This window comes from Coturnix japonica, chromosome 18 (genome assembly GCF_054131305.1).
Source record: "Coturnix japonica strain WE chromosome 18, WE-NBRP24, whole genome shotgun sequence".
In the NCBI taxonomy this organism is placed as follows: Eukaryota; Metazoa; Chordata; class Aves; order Galliformes; family Phasianidae; genus Coturnix; species Coturnix japonica.
In genome coordinates, this window is record NC_140680.1 from 6,354,820 (window position 1) to 6,372,440 (window position 17,621).

The following is a 17,621-nucleotide window of genomic DNA, read 5'->3' on the forward strand; positions in this document are numbered from 1 at the left end:
TTGTCACAGTGCGTACATCCGAGTTTAAGTCAGCAGCACTCTGACAGGAAAGACACTGCAGAGGGAGTTAAGATGGTGCTAAACCTCCTCCAACAGTTCGAGATGCAAAGAAGTCCTGACTTTGCTTTAAATCAGAAGGAACAAATAGGAAATGTTGATCTAACTTAAACTGGCAGCACAAGATTAGCTCTCCTTTCCTCAGTTATTCCTTAATCTTTCCAGAAGCAAATTAAGTGACATGGAATCCCCCTTGAAGACTTCACATCTGTTATTGGAGATGCACGCTTTTTTTTTTTTTTTTTTTTAACCTTCTCTGGATGCCTACATGAACTCAACCACACACAGAACTGACCCAAGGCAAAAAGCAACATTTTGAAATAGCACATATAATAAAAGTGCTGTATTTGTGCACAGCTTTGTTCTATGATGGCTTCTGGACACCATCAGAAGGTCTAAAAAAGCATAACATAGAAACAGTGATGTATGTTATTGGTAAAGCATCAAGGACCTCTTAACATCAGTTTCCCTTCACCACTTGAGGGTATTTCTGATCATCTCCAGATGCCTGGATTCCAAAATTGTGCTATATCTTTCTCTGGAAAGTAAGCTGACACTTGAGTTACTGATATCTCTTTGTTTTCTGTTAAACTCCGACAAGTTAATTTTCTTCAGTGCTTACTCTTCATCATATACTGGTTGTACTATTATATTAGATTCACAATGCATGTTAGAAAGGGTCACCTTGCCCTGGTACCCAGCTGCCCAAGAGGTTCTTTCTGCACCCAGCAGGGGACAATGCTGTTTCCCAACAAAACTCCTGAGCACATGCTCAGCAGAGGGCATCCTTACACTTCATTAGCTTTAGGAGCCAGCCACTTTCAGAGCGTAATTCCTGGAAATACTTCTTTTTCCAATAAACATTTCAGAGTTATGATTAAAATGGAGCGTGTGGGGTAGGGGTGGGGGGGAGGGGGAGCAGCAGCTCCTACGAGCCCTGAGGGTGGAAGGGTCTTTGATCACTCTAAGGGCAAATTAGTTAATTTATCATGATCTGATTTTAATTATGTGTAGTATTAATATACCCAAGGTGAAAGAATTAGAGATGCTCTATCAGATTATCAAAAGAATAGGTCTTCCCTCTGCCAATGTAGAAGTATTTTAATTGAGCTCTAAACTGCATGCAGAACGGCTTCCATGGACAGACTATTCCACAGCCCAGTACATCTTATTACCAGTTTTTATCTAACATTACCTCAAATTTTCACTTTTGTAGCTTGACCTAATTGCTGTTATATTGGCATGCGTTGTTCAGAATAATTCCTCAGAAGTCCCGGTGCTAACAAGAAAGGAAATGCTTTTAATCCTCTTCCAGCCCTGCTCCTCAATTGGCTCAGCCTAGCTAGAAAGGCTCCCTGTGAACTGCCCAGATATCCACTGTAACATTGATTTTAGAGCAAACCATGAGCACAGCAGATTTTCAGAACCTTAAAAATGAAACAAAGCTGTTTTTTCTGGAAAAGTTGGACTGCAAATCCTAAGATTTGATAAAACAGAAGAAAAACCCCAGGCTTCTGCACACTCTGAATGCCAAAAAACTCCCCAGTGAGGTTTTTAAGTGCTCTGGACTATGGTGCTGGTAGAGCAACTGCTCCCCTTCCCTTGCCCACTCAGGACAACACAGCACAGCTCCAACAATGCACTGAGTAACTGAGGACCTTAAGGCCCAGGGATGCTGGCAGGTTGAGTGCTTCAACGCGAAACCACATCTCCAGCACAGATGACTGAGAGGGCTCCATGATGAAACAACCTTTAAAATACGTTCATTCAGTGCTTTTTAACCAGGGAATCTGCAGTCAGTAGATTTCTTGCCTTCCCTTCTCTGTGGGTTGTAAGAGCGTGCTATTGCAGTAACATATCCCACGGGGGACAGTGTGAGGATAAGCTGACTAATGTGTGTAAAGACGATTAGAGGCTGACATGAAGTTTTAACAGAATCACATACAAGCATACTCATTAGCTCCTGTCAAACTTATATAATGTCTAGTTTCAATACAGATTTTATACTTGAGTCTACATGACTCACTCTGGCCCCCATCCACAACAGATTTCAACCACTCATTACATTTAGTGCTCTAAAACTGCCTATTGTGCAGGCTCTGGGAAGGTACTTTCTGTGCCAGGAGTATTCTGGGTATTTATATTGAGAACTTCATAAAATCTTTTGTGCTGAATTAGAGATCCCTGCTGAGGCAATGCTTGTTGAGGCAAGCTAAATTACATGATTTGCTTTTGTGCTGTGAAATACTTGTATTATCTTAAATGTCACGAGCCTGATGCAGTATCAAGTCACAGGATTTGTAATTCTCTAAAAGCAATTTTTTTTTTCTAAATGTTTATTGCAGAAAGACACTTCTCTTTCTATTTTCTTTCTGTCTAATTTTAGAGATGAGTTTTCTAAGACAACTCAAATAAACAGCCTTTCAATCAGTCAAGTGCACTGTCCTGACAGTGAACTTCACTGAGAATGTATTTTTCTCTTGAACTGAAGAAGATTCATACTGTAGCAGATAGCTGGCTTTCTCTCATTCATTATCTGTAATGTTTTGTGCCAAACAGAACTACCGCCAACTGTATTTCTTGGAGTTGTTACAACTATATAGTAGCAAACTGAAGGGCAAAATTTGTCTTCAGAGATATGCATGACTGTCTTTACAAAGCCAAATGGAAATAAGTTAAATGTATTTTAAAAAGAAGAATGTCCCACTTTGCATCACAAATAAACAATTTCTCTTTCTATTTACCTTACCATTCTATAATGTTTTGGCTGCTTCCCTTTCTTCACCACTGAACTGTAGTCCAGATAATTACAACATTACGTTCTGGGTTGAAATGTGAACTGTGTAACAATATAAGCAATGAAACTATTTAAGCCTCTTACAGATTTGTTTTTAACCTTCCCGTATCTTTTTTCTCCATCATGGTCAAATGTTAAATTAACCAGTTCCACAGAATTTTGGTAGTTTTGTTTTTCTTTTTTCTGAGATAACATCGTTTACACGAGTTGTCAATAAAACTTATTATAAATATCAGTACGACAATTTTGAAAGGATGAAAAAGGGAGGAGAAGAAGAGAAAAAAAAGCCCAGGAAGAGAAACTCAAGTAGGTGATATGAGGCTCCTGACAAGGCTGCTCCTGCAGAGCTCTTCCTTAAATACCTCTTGTGGGTTATCTCATTGAGATCAGGTTAAAGGGGTCTCAAAAATGAGCTCCTTGTATGAACTGCTTCCAACATCTACTGAAATATTCTTCAGAAAAAAGAAACATGTTTGGTTTTTTTTAGCTTGCCCATTCTCCTTGAGGCAATGGAAGGTTTAAGGTTAAATATACACAATTTAGGAAGACTGTTCGGAGAGGTTAAAAGCATTATGCGATTCAGGAACCACCAAATTATGATGAAGTAGTTAGTGTGAAAAGATGGGTATAAATACTCTCCTAAAGGGATTTTCTTATGCAGTAAGTTAAAGAAATATGTGTTTAATAAGTAATACACTTTCTCCCATTCCTTGAAATACCATTTTTAATCCCTTAATTTCCTAAAATATGTCTACAGTGAATTAAGTGGGCTATACAAGTCTATTGGGGGGATTATACATTGTAATCACAATTATAGGTCATCAAATAAAGCAGTTTCTAATCCCTCCAAAAGATGCTTAATAACTATTAGACAACTGAGGGACCGATTAAGAAAAGGGATTAGATTTAGAAGTGGCCACAATGAGTAAAGTATATAACTCAAACATGATCTGAAAAAACAGAAACATTTGTCAATATAAAAAGATCATGAAAGTGAGTCAGTGCCAAAAAAACCCCATCCACCGTTACCTCTTGATTAGATTTCTGCCTTAAAAACAAAGGAAGAAATAAGACCCTCTGAATCTTTTTAAGCAAAGTATCCTATAGTGACTATAAACACCTTCATAATGAAGACAAGACACAATTAAGTACTTATCTAGATGTGCTGGTAAGAAAAAACACAAGTGACATTTTCAGTGCTGCTATGCACAACTCTACTTGAGCAGCTCTGAGAGAACAGCTCTGGACACTGTCGTATGGAATCCTGTTTTATCTATATGAGTAATCTACATCGACATCTCATATACAACAAAGATTTGTAAGTCTCAACAGCTGCCACTTCTAGAAATAAACCAGCTAAGGGGCATTAATCTAAAATTGAAAGAAAATATTAAGTTTGATATTTCATTTTTCTTTTTGAACTATGGGATATAATGCACACTGTGGCACATAGTAAGACAAAACAGGACAAATCTGAGTCCCTTTGGAGTCAGTGGCAATGATTGTCTTGACATCCATGAAATGAAGACTTGGCCCAAAGCTTCTAAATCTGATTGTGAGATAGAATCACAATAAAATGGTTGAACAGAGAAAAAGCACCAAAATATGTTAAATCCATAGACACGTGGGGAAGATTCGTAGACAGAAAATTATTGTTCTATTTCACTGACACTCTGAAACAACTACATTTTAGCAATATGAAACTGATGGAGAAAGGATATTCACCTTTCCTCATTTAGACAAAATATTGTGGTTTTAGCTACCCTACTTTCATTTGGAGGACTGCTGTGTGTGCTCTGTACAGCTCCAAAAGTACTCATGTTAACAGAGCAAAGATGTTAACAAAGCAGCAAATGAGTTCAGCATTTGACTGCAAGTAATCCCTGTTGAGTTTCAATGAAAAGAGTGAGTTAGGGAGAAGAAGAGATTTTTCTAACATTCAGTAAACTTGCATTTTATGCAAAAGTTGAGGTTCTGGTAACTAGCTTAAATTAAAATTGATTCCCATAGTACTGTTTTCAGCTCCATCTATTGAAAAAACTTAATTCTATTTGTTTCTTATTAGACACAGCCACAATTACATTAAGGTACATCTTAAAGCACACAGCACATATCTTTTCCTTCTTCTCCATTCCTGCACACTCCTGCGGTCTCCCCTTAGTTAGTACTAAAAACATCAAGGTCACTGGGTGTGTTCCTGGCCAGATGTGCAGCGAACCAGACCCATGCAGCATAGTGCAGCTTAATGCAAGGCATGGCCTCACTCAAAGTATTAAGGGATGCAAGTTATTTTCAGTCCTGATTTTTATGGCAGCTCTCATTTGTGACTGACCAATTACACTGACAGGAGTGACAATGAGTCCATCCTTTCAGAGAATGCTAAGGAGGGTCCCATGGCAGAAGATAAGGGTTTCATCTCTGGCTTTACCATAAAATCCCCTTGAGAAAATGGCCATGTGGGCTTTTCAGGTTGCTGGGACCTTGAAATAGGAGCAGATGTTCAGAATTTATACAGTCTCTCAAGAAGCAATGAGCAGCAGACTTGCCAGCTCCTAATTTCAGCCTGCAAGTGCTGAGAACTTCTAAGAAGTTCTCCCCTTAAGTATTCTGCTATTCAGGGAGACTACAGATTTCCTTCAGGTATGACCATGGTGAACCAGAAACTACACATTTTGCAAGGTAGTGCTGATCAATATTACAGTTCTGTTGTACAGCATATTTATTCTACATAGTCAAGGATTTCTCTTTCATAAATAAAGTTTCAGAATTTTGCAGTTTTAAATTGGGAAAAACAGCTGAATGACCTCAGTAGTCAGGTTTTCCCACATGCCTTTCTGTTTCACAAATGCAGAATACTGTCCTGGAATAAGTAAAGAAGCTGTTCCCCATATGGAAATATTTCAGTTCTTTTTTAGACACCTTATCTCAGTATTTCTAATAATGTTTTCTAGACTCCTTGTTTGGGGAAAAATCTGATGATGCACCCATTTCCAGATTTTTATTTTTTATAATCTTCAGAGCTAGGAAAGCTTCAAACATCAGCAGTAAGCAATTAACCTTTTAGTTTCCTACACTGCACACTAACACACTTAGTGTTGGTGACTTACTAAAGACGATGTAATGAGACATACAAAAGCTGCTTCAGGAGAAGGGGATAGTTTACCAAGGAGTCTTATTTAAAAGACACAACTTCTCAAAACTGCTTTCAGGTCAGTGTAATTGATTACCAAGCAGAAGGCTGAACAGAAAGAGATAAACTAAAGTCATCTTGGTAGGCAAATACAGAACAAATTCTGTTTTTAATAGAGGTACACCTGACAAAGGAGAATTTGAATGGATACCTCAGAGCCTTACCACATATGACGGCTCAGCACAACTCACTCAGCTCTGGCGTATGAGCTGTGAAATATGACAGCACGCTACAGTGACTTACATGGGCTGTGCACATGAGAGCATGACCCCGGCCTCTAGCACAGAGCTAAAAAAATGTTCCTAACTATCCTGCTACATCAGCTGCTGTGCTTGTGCACAGAGGCACAGTAAGCTGTTCTGCCATGCACGTGTATCAGGAGCCTGCAGGAAGAAGTTCCAGCTCAGCGGGCTGTACTCAGCACCCATGAAACGCCACGGTTTGCAGTGGGACTCTGACAGAACTGCACTCTGCAAGGCCGCAGTGCTCAGCCTCGTTTGTTTCGAAAGGCAGGAAACAACAACACTTGATGATAATGACAGCCAAACTCTTTCTGAAGTAAAATGACTCACGGAGAAAGCATGGCTAACCCTCTGCTCTTTAGGGACGGGGAATTGGAAGACTTCTGCTCACCTCCCTCGTTATCCTTGTTATCGGCACAGGAGGTTTCCATGGCAACGTTGCATCCAGGCCCTCTCCAGCCGGTCTGGCAGACACACTGCCAGCTGTTCTGGCCCAGCGTGCACCTCCCATTGCCATTGCACAAGTCAGGGCAGCCATCTGGGGGGAAGAAACGAGGCAGGTAAGTACAAGACAGGCTTATTCACACTCACACTCACACTGCTGACAGTATTACTGTGCATACAGAAAGTCCTGCTCTTGCTGGTGGGACAAATGCCCAGCTCCAGAGCCATGACCGTGATGTGGAGAAGGAAGGTAAGGAAAAGGGGATAGCCTAGAAAAATGGGGACTTAGCTCAAGCCTGATGGGAGGATGAGCCCTACCAACAGTTATGTTCTAAGAGCCCTGTAAATGTTCTCATCTGGTCTTACATTCATTAGGTAGAAGCAGCAGTCTGCTGGCAAGATCACGTTTTTTTCTCCTTCTGTGTGTTTGTATACATATATGAGAGGGGGCACGTCTTATGAAACAAGCACTTCAGTGCTCAGGTGCCATTTACATTGTGTGCTGCATAATTCTCAAGAGCTTCTTCTACGCAAAGTTTCAGTAAATGCTATTGAAAATATTTTCCTCATTCAACAATCTCTTAAAAACACCTATTTATTTAACACTGAGTTTACTAAACAGTATGATGCAACCTGTCGTGCTTTCTGAAAGACAGGCTAGAAAAGATAACTCACAAAAGATACATGTCTTTAATTGGCTATGGGAAAGATTTGCTTTACTGTCTAGCAAAAATTGAATGGGGAACAACAGCACTGACTTGTGAGGGTGCTTATATGCTCCAGCACAATGTCCACAGGCAAAAGAACAACATGACTACTTTTTATTTTTCCTGAAACTAAATTATTCTCCGGAGATGCCACCATATTTTACTGAGCATTCCTTTGGAATAAAGGGCAAGAAAATCGAATTCTAGCCTGTAAGACAATAAGGCCTTGATAACTTTCCAGATAGAACACATTCAACCCACACAAGTCTTCAGATGTGAACGAGGATTTGAGAGTCCTGCAATGGACCTCTCCTATCCCTTCTAATTAGTCTGAGTGGGAGGAGAAGGCTGTGTTGCCACTCTGACAACAGATATTGGAACCCAATCATTCAAGCTCTCACATCCAGTTTGGAGATACGGCCTCATCCTGCCAGATATCTATGCAGCCACCATGTAACATGTCTCTCATTGCTTTTCATCTTCGGCAGTAAATTTAATCTCAAGACAGCTCACAAAGCCTCACACTCTCTCCATTTCCCTTCCACTAGCAGTGATGGGTCACTGAAGGAACCTGCTACTGACTCTCAGGTCTCACTGTTCAGCTGGATTTGCCACTGTGACCTCAAGCCGTGACTATGAAGTGCTCCATTCCCTTCCTCAAGCATTTTAAGGGCAATGAGGAACTAATGGACAGCCCTGGTTCTTTACATCAGGCACAAGCACAAGCAAGGAAAGCAGCACTGGGATACATCCTGAAAGCAAATAACCATGTTATGGTCTCTTTATGTGAGCAGCACCAGTTCAGATGTGCAGCACTGGAGAAAGACCAAGGTGACAGCAAGTCACCTTTGTGTCCCAAGGCCTCTGTAGGTGACCAGGAACAAGAACTGTCAAACTTACACAGTTAGTGCTGAGAGGTTGAGCAGCCTTACAGAAATCACTCATTTAGACTGCTATGACTTACAGAAACTCCCACAGTGCATTTCTATCAGCCTATTAAAAAAGCCAGGGCTCTGATTTCAGGTTTCTTCCCCCTCTTGACAGCCTCTGCTACCATCAGGCAATGCAGAGGAGTTCCTCTGACCCCAAACAGGTTTACACAGTGCTGTGGGAGGGGAGGCTCTACTGTGGGAAAGCACGCTATTCTGCATCCCTGCAGTTCACCACAGGTATCACTAGAGCTAAGCATTCACTCTTACTTTACCTTATTGAGCTCCTGAGAAATTCAGAGTGAGTAATTTAAATTTTTAGGAAGGAGAGCCCAGCTGTCCCATGGAAAAGGCTGTCTATACATAAGAGCAACCAAAATTTCAACGTCCTACCTGGTGCCCAAACCTATACCACTGGTAGCACTGCCACAGCAGCTCCATCTCTACCAAAGCTCTCCAAGCAAGACACCAGGTACCTGTGAATGGGGTCAACATCATTCAGTTCAGTCTACAGAGAAAGTTGTCAACAGGCAGAAATAAATCCTATGAGTTTTCAGTGCTATTACTCTGTAATAAAAAATACAGTTCTCCATTCACTTAAACAAAAGGCTATCTTAGCATTACATATCCTAGCTATGAAAATGCACTTCTTTTTCAACCCAGATAATATATTTTCTAGGCATTCATTTTATCTCCTTGGCTTGTCAGGTTGTTTGAATGACCAAAATGATAAATGTCCAAGGGGAGGCATCGTACTGGAGAAAAAATTATTCATTTTAAATGAAAAACAAACAGTAATTGTGAATATACACACAAGGTTGGCTTTGTACTGAAGCACCGAAGAGAATTAAATCACAGGAGCAGTTTACTTTGCATCATATGAGCAAGATGAAAACACGAACAGTGGGGAGCTAGCAAAATCTCTGAAAAGTTTATGTGCAGCTGGGGATTAATGGACATGACTTTGCTTTTAGCTTAAAGAGGGAAGCAGGCATCACTGGTACAGGCATGATGTTGCTAGGAAACACTATGCTACCTCTGTCGTTTATTTAACGGGCTTCCAAAGACAGACTTGAGTAACCTAAATATCAGAAGGATAAAAAAATAAAAGCAGTAGCAGACTACGATACGATTGAAGAATTTTGACAGTAATTAATGATGTGTTGACTTTCACAACAGCTTTAAGCAAGGGAGAAGAGTTCAAGTATTTTGCATACTCATGTGCGTTTATGTACACGCACTGTGCTTGTTTATATATGCACGTCTTTATTCAAGCAAATATTTGCATGAGTATTAGATCCGTTAGGCCAAAATTTATTCTAATGACCCATCAACTAAATAGACAAAAGAGTTCCATTATGAATTACTATATAAATAGGAAGTTTTCTTTTTCAAAAGCTTTATATTTAGGCAGTGCACTTCCATCTGAAGTCTGTCTGTCTTTATTTTGCAATTTGTACCTGCCCATGTGCATAGGGACTGCTGCAGATCTAAGTCCCCCCGCACACACAGTGTTCGCACACGGCTAACGCACCTTGATGCACTTCAGTGCATCCCGAAAGCAGACAAGGCAGCAGAGCTCCTGCCTAAGGATCCTCAACTGCAGTGCTCACTGCTGAGCGTGTGACCTTTGCTGGAAACACAGTGCAGAAAGCACATGGTAGTGCTGAGTGCTTTGGTACAGCATGCCCTCACTGTGCAGCCCCAGCTCGCATCAAGAAGCGTGCTACCTCCTGGCTGCCTTATGGCTCTACTTACCAAGAAAGGTAGTCTAAGAAAGCAAGGCAGGCACAGCAGCGAACGCGATTGGAATCTAACCTTGAGAAGTAATTCAGCACAGCATAAAGCTCTCAGTTGCTGCACAGAGAGGGTCCTCCATGCTAAGCAGACAGGTTGCTATTCCTAAGGTGTAGAAAAATTCTACTCATCTTTTCTATTACAGTATGCTTAATGGAAAATGTCAAAAAGCTAGCTTAAAAAAGAAGAAAGTGCTTGTTTAAAGTGCCAGATTGACAAGCTATTTATTCACAGAACAGTCACTGTATGGGCAACAGCAGTTCACGTGTCTCTCTCTTCCAGCTGTGCCTGCACAGCCCTGCACGCACTGCTGCAGCAGGAGGCCAAGCACTGAGGCAGGCTCCTTCCCTTTCAGGCTCACTCTAGTCTCTGAAACTGGTTAAGTGTATGTACAGGGACATATGCATTTTGAATTGAAATGGCAAGATAAAATTCAGTGCTATTTTCAATGTACTGTCAGGAATATGTGACTAGCATTGTGAGGGAGTATCACAGTAAGAGAAGATTTCAAAATCAAAACACTAAAATCCGTTCTTCTCCACCCCAAAGAAAAAGCAGCCAGCATTCACATGAAGTGACATGCTGGAAAGAAGACACTGGGAAAGGAGAGGGAGAAATGAAAGCTGTTACATCTCTGAATCTAAGCTTTGAAAATAGTTGATTTTCTTGTCCTAAGAATGAATTTGATTTGTGTCTCGTGACTGTGCTTTTCACTATGAGGAAGAGAATGCAGCACGGACTATACATACATAATGCAGTAGAACAAGAAGCTGTTACACAAAACACTAAGAAATAGGAACACAGAGAAAACACTTTGGTTATGCTTTATCAACTTTAAACTTTGATCAAATGCATCTGAAGAATTATTTCATTTAAGTTATTTCTTAATATTCACTAAGGAAAAAGAGTAAGAAAGGTTCAAGACCTCTAGTTATACATAACAGGAAAAGAAAGTGCTGCCCACTGCTTCCACCAGGCCAATGTCAGCTTTATCTGTTTCTATAGTTTCCTATTTTTGTGACTTATGAGATTTATGAAAAGCTGAACTTAACAAGAAAGTTCACAGAATCATTATGAATAGTAAAGAAAATCAATATGGACAGTCCTTGTTTGCAAGAGTGATAGTGCTTAATGTATTTATGAGACAGAACTTTTACATTTCATCTACGGTAAAACTATTCTGGGTCTAAACTGTAAGGTGATTAATTCATTGTTCAAGCCAGCAAATGAATTTCCAGTTTCTAGGCAGTACATGAAAAATCGGAATCCATTTTTGGATAAATTCCACATAGGGTTCCTTTTCTTTCCACCAATACTGACAAACCCCAGGTACACAATTACACATGTACACAGCTACTCAGGCACATATGGGTTTTCTTTTGCATAAATGACTTCAAAGCTCCAAAACAAACACTTTAAGCAAACCAAAGTACCATGACATGACATTCAGGTAATTTGTGTTCTGCAACTAAATCATCATTCTGGTTATAACCACCAGAACTCACAGAGGGGCCAATCACTTGAAGGAAAAGAAAGGGCAACACGGCAAGGAAAAAGAGTAAAAGCAGAGAGAGGAAAAAGGTAAAAATGTTCCCTTGTGCCTAATAATCACATACAGAAGTAGACACGATGTTGCCCTCTACCCAGTTTGTACACAGAAAATTACATGTAAACCAAGAGGCTACATCTGATTCCTTTTGTTTGAAAGCTATCAGGTATGGATGCTTCCTCTAATTGATAACTAATGGAAGGAATGGGTTGCCTGTACCTCTCCCATTTAACGCATACACAGTACAGCTATTAGTCTGAAATAGAACACCTCTCATTTACCTTTGTCTAACTCCATTTTCTACATCTTTATCCAAAACCATCTGGCAGTCAATGGAGTCTTTCCATTGACTTGCAGGGATGCCAGACCAGGTAGTCCTATGGGCATAGATGTTTTGCAGTAAGGACCGTGGTGCTCAATTCAGGGTTCTCTGTCACACAGTATCCATTAAATCAGTTTCTAAGGGAAACACTTAAATTTCAGTTAAATCCTCCTCCTCCTCATTATAGTTGTTAAATACAGACCTGCAGTACATGAAAGTACTCTGAGACAGTATCTACAGAATATAGAGAAATTAGAAAAAAGCAGTAATGATAACAGTTTAATTTGTATTAATAGAGGGCTATCGCTGTTTTCATACATTTCTGTTCATTCCTTCAGTGAGTTGCTGCTGACCTACGGCTATCTAGCAAATAATAAATGAGGTACACATAATGAGGTACCTAGCAACACTGAAAAAAATCCACAGCTTTTATTTTGCTATTGTTATTTTTAATCCTTCAATTCCAAAACCGATGGGGCTCAGTTCAAGCAAAAGGAAGGACATAAAATAAAAATGACACGTAGCATTATGGTAGGAGCACACAAGTTATTTTCTACATCATTATAGTTCAACAAAAATAAGCTCAAGTCCAAAATATGTAACTCAATACATGCCAACACAATTTACTACTGGTTGAGTGAGAAGTGAAGCTCCTCTGAGCGAGTCTGGACTGTTCCAGAACAGTCTCCAGGACCAGATCAGGTCTTCAGAGCAGGACAGTTGCACGGATTGTTAAGTTGTTAAGAACTAACCCAGCCTTTCAGTGTAACAAAAAGACTGACTGCACTGCCCATCTGAGTTACAAGTAAAGAAGAATGGGCCAACTACTTACTTACTTAGTGGAAAGACACTGCTGCAGCCCAAAAGCTGCGGAACAGGTGCACGGTTTTTCTATAGCCAGGGCAGATTATTTGATGATATTCTAGACTAAAATGAAACTCTAGCAGCATGCTCAAATCATACAGTGCATGCTTTTCAGACAAAATTCATATTCAATTCATCTTCATATATCCAATAAAAAGATACATAAATATGCAGTAAAATTTGTACTTAAGATAGAGAGGTCTTTCAAATTAATCTTACTGTAACAAAATCCATTTAGAATATAACTTACTATGAAATTGCATTCATAAAACCAGTACCAAAACCATAATCTTTTATTGTATTAATGTTTCTGATACAGTGTAGAAGGGCTGGTATCATCCTTTGTAAAATGTAATATTGTTTCTAGAGAAAGAACCCTTCTCAGGCTGGGCTTATCTCTAAAATAACATCTATATGAATAGTTTATCAGCAGTGTAATGATAAAGTGACAAAACTGACAGAATGTGTAAATTCAGTCAATTGAAGAGCAACAAGCAAAACATTGACCTCACATTTAAAAGAACAGATAACCTAATTAAAATGTAATAACCAAAATCCCTACATTAATCACAGTGCTATGGCAGGGAATTTGAGTCATTCATTTGTAAAAGTCGGGATTCACACAGTAATTGCTACTCAATTTCCTTGCACACAGTGTAATTTGCCTTCTATTTCAAGTATGTGGCAGCCATGTATTTGTACAGTTTTTTATATATTTCATCTTTTTTAGTATATTTTAAAAATTATTTTAAATATGTGGCAACCATGTATTTGTACAGGTCATGGAGCTTTTATGAATACATGTTTTGGCAAAGTGTTGGGATACTTTTATATATAAATATACAAGACTTTGAAAACCTCATCTACAGTGGAGCACAAAGTCGTGTTATTTTTCAGTTGTATTTACCAATCCCACCCTCACCGTGTCCCAGGAGTAGGTCAAGAGAAAAAACACACAACGTGATGCCTAAGTCAAAACTGTACCCAGCAAAAGGACAACTGATACTGACCAGCAGATGCCAGGCATTAGGTTTCAAACACACAGTTCCACTAGGCTAATTGAGATTTATAATTCCAGCACAGTGATCTATTTTTTCTTGCTTCAGGCAGGAAATGTCACAAATATTTCTATTTTTAAGCCTGTACAACAACAAAGGAGCTCTTACTCCGTTCTGCACTTCCAACCCAACTAAACTTTCCAGTGGAGAAGGTACAGTGCCATGTTCACCCAAACGGGAACACAATTGGATGATTCAGGGAAGGCAGCCTGCAGAACACTGGAAGTAAGTCCTACACTTCAGCCGCTCAGACAGGAACTTCTACAATCCCAGGGAGTTACTGAGGTAGGCCTTCATTTCAAACATTTTCAGTCTAAGACACTGTTGACATAAAAAGTGAAAGATCAGCCCTGAAAAAGGCAGGACTGCTTGCTACTACCAAGGCTCAGTACTCCCAGCTCTCTCATTGGACTGAAAACCCTCCAGTGATGCAGATCCAATTTTTCTCTCTGAATGCTTTGATGGGTCAGCAGGGGAGATCACATTCTCACTGGCTAGCTTTTCTCAACGCAAAAATGCCATCCAGCAATTCTTCTGCTTGAAAATTTAACTGAGACTCTCAAACTGCTGTCTTTAGCACTCAGAAGCAATGTTGTCATTTGTTGCAGCAAACTGCAAGGAATTTATGTGCCAAATGAGGTTAAATCAGACAATTTCTGGTGAGATATGTGAAATGTGACTACATTAAAGTAATTCTTCAGGCTTGATGTAGAATTAAAACTCCAGGCTGTGCTCACACACTTATACCTCAATCTAGGTCTGTTAGATCGGTTTTGGTAACAATAAAATTATTTCTGGTGCAATGCAAACAATGATGGCACAGCACAAAGCGGTAACAAGGCAAGCTAACAAACTCCACTGTCTTCTGAAGAAATGCACAGAGAGAAACAGTGAGGACAGCAAAACCACCAAATTGTGAGCTATGAAGGACAAGAAAGCTGCTACAACAGATCAGCCCTGTTACAGGAATACTGCAAATATGGAGAAGTGAATCTGCCTGAGAAAAACTGTCAGACTACAATGTAATTAAAGTAGCCATTAAATCTTACGAGGGACTGAATCCTTCACCAACTGGATTGACTCTTCATCCTTCTCAATTCTTCAAGCTGAGGGCTACAACATAATTGCTCCATCCTGACAAATCTACAAGAATGACATGGATTTCAATCAGCTAATGTACAGCCTTGGTGTTCACAGCAGTCTGCTGTTCCTTGGCCCTTAATATAATACTTAAAGAATACCACACTGGCAGCTCTTCAGACAAGGATGTGCCTTCAGCTATTCCTTTGTGTTATCTGACAAGTAAGCACGGTAAAAACAAAAGATTGTGGTAAAAGGTGTTTATACAATGCTGCGGTGTTTTTACAGCTCTTCCTGCATCCTGAAAGGGTCATGGATAACCTGGGCTTAAGTCTGAATGGCAATGGATCACTCAGATGCTGAGTTCTCCTTTCATTAGTATGGCAATAGTCTGACCATTCAACACAGAATAAAGTCTTGGATGTAACTAACCATTCTAGCTATATACCACTGGTATCAACTTTTCAATTTCCGAACAGTTTTACACAGTCCTACTAAACTAAGCTAATATTCCAGATCTAACACCATTTTGCACACAGTTCTTAGTTCAGTCATTAACTTCAGAATACATTGATACACTTCAGAAATTCCACATGCAGGGCATATATAGGAGCTGCGCTATCAATCACTTCTGAGGGACTGCAACACTCCATTTCACACCAAGAATCTGACCTCCCTTATACTTGCCTTGACTACAGCCAACACAATATATATGGGCTTACACTAAATTCAGCTAGTTGAGTGCTGAAGTGTTTCCTCTTAACAAGAACAGGCACATCAAATATTATTTCAATTCTCTCACCAGTGGCTTCTTAAAGAAATTTAAAAGCATGTTCAAGGCCTTACTTCTTATCTGGTAGGCTCAGGATATTTAAAATGCCTAAGGTACAGGGATGGAAACTGGGGTTGAGAGCTCTGCTAAGCTGACAAAAGCTCATCTTATCTGTGTAGGAGGTAGAGATCTTAAGCTGCCAACTCAAAATTATGAAATAAATTCCTTCACTCTATATATAAGAACTTACATATAGAAAATCACATATCCACTTTCTGCTCAAAATACAAATTGAATTTCTTTCACCATAACACCGTGAATATACAAATAGCTTTACAGCTATACAGAGGAGGATTAGAAATGAATCAAAGTGCACTAGTAAGCCCAGCCAGCATTTGGTGACCAAACAGAACTGCTTCTCTCATGCTAGTAATACTTAAGAGTAGTTTACAAGAGTATTTCTAATCCTGCTTATGTTTGGACACAGACTGCATGATGTTATGATGTCGAATAGCGATGAAAACCCATGAAACCATGACAGAGGGAAGGATACACATACACAAGTACATGCACATACAAGAAGGGCACTACAGAGAGAGAAAGCAAATACTGTATACTACCTGTGTTGCTCAGTGTGTCTCTCTAGATGCTTAACTGCAGCACCCTTCTAATAGACAGCGAAGGTAGTTGTAGGACATCTGCCTCAAAAACTATGAGCCTGGTTGAGGTCTGATGTGAACTAACCCTATAATGCCATTTGAGGAAGTGGCTGGATGACCTCCCAAAATCCCTTCCAATCTGAATTATCTATGAATCTTTCCATTTTAGAGCTGTGTTATTCATAATTCTCAGGTCAGCATATGCTTTTTTTTTTTTTTTTCCCCTTCAGGCATTATTACAGTATAATTACTTGCAGTTCATCAGATATTGATGTCTGTATAGAATTTATAATTTAGCAATTAACTTTCAGGTATGCAAAGGCAGCTCCTGTATAAGTGTGCAGGTTGTCCCTGTCAGAGGAATAAATATGAGCCTTAGTATAAGTACACATTTTCCTTCATTACTGCACACAGATTAGTATGCCCTACAAGCATCTATCCCTAAGTTTGGTATAGAATTCTGGAATCCCTACAGGATGAAAAGAACTATATTGACAAACATCTTATAATTTGAGCTCATCTTCCTGAAGCACTGCATGGATACCAACAAACAGCACCTTACTGCACGGTTTTGGACTACAGACTGCAAACATATCATCTCTCCCAAAGGAAAATCCAACAGTGCTAGAAAAAAAAACAATAAACAACTGTTCAAGAAGCATTCTGGAGTAGTTCAGAATGGAAAAAGCTTTGACAACATACACTCTATGCTTCTCACGGTATAATTGACAAAAATTAATGGATATTTGAATATTAAAGCAAATGTACCTCACATTATTATCAGAGATGTAGTGTATGGGGTTCAAATATCCACAAATACAAAGGACTGAAGAAACGGTGCAGCACATGGATGCAGTATTCTCTCATGAAGGTAATGTATGTAAAACAAATTAAAATACACAAGCAACACACTTGGAGTTCTGTGTTTGTGCATGCTGAGTAGTTTTGGCAGATCCGGTTAGAAGATGAATGTTGCAATACATAAAATCCATTTTATAAATGTATCTAATTCTAATGTCCTCGGTATCCATTCTGCATCTTTCATATAAGCCTCATGAATAATATCATTCCGTTTACCAATTTTTATATGTACCAAATACACAAATACCAAATAACAGCTAAAGAAATCAGAATGTTTTCAGACAAACAGTTTT

General features: G+C 39.4%; 1 protein-coding gene across 36 annotated transcripts in view; it reads right to left on the reverse strand.

The window, feature by feature from the left end:
• TENM2 (teneurin transmembrane protein 2) overlaps positions 1 to 17,621 on the reverse strand; it is a 1,410,959-nt gene that overhangs the window by 38,795 nt on the left and 1,354,543 nt on the right. For all 36 annotated transcript variants that reach the window (XM_085518796.1, XM_015875933.3, XM_015875927.3 and 33 more), the window contains one exon: positions 6,678 to 6,824. In XM_085518796.1, the coding sequence (XP_085374922.1) occupies positions 6,678 to 6,824 (147 nt within the window). The remainder of the gene's footprint in view (positions 1 to 6,677; positions 6,825 to 17,621) is intronic.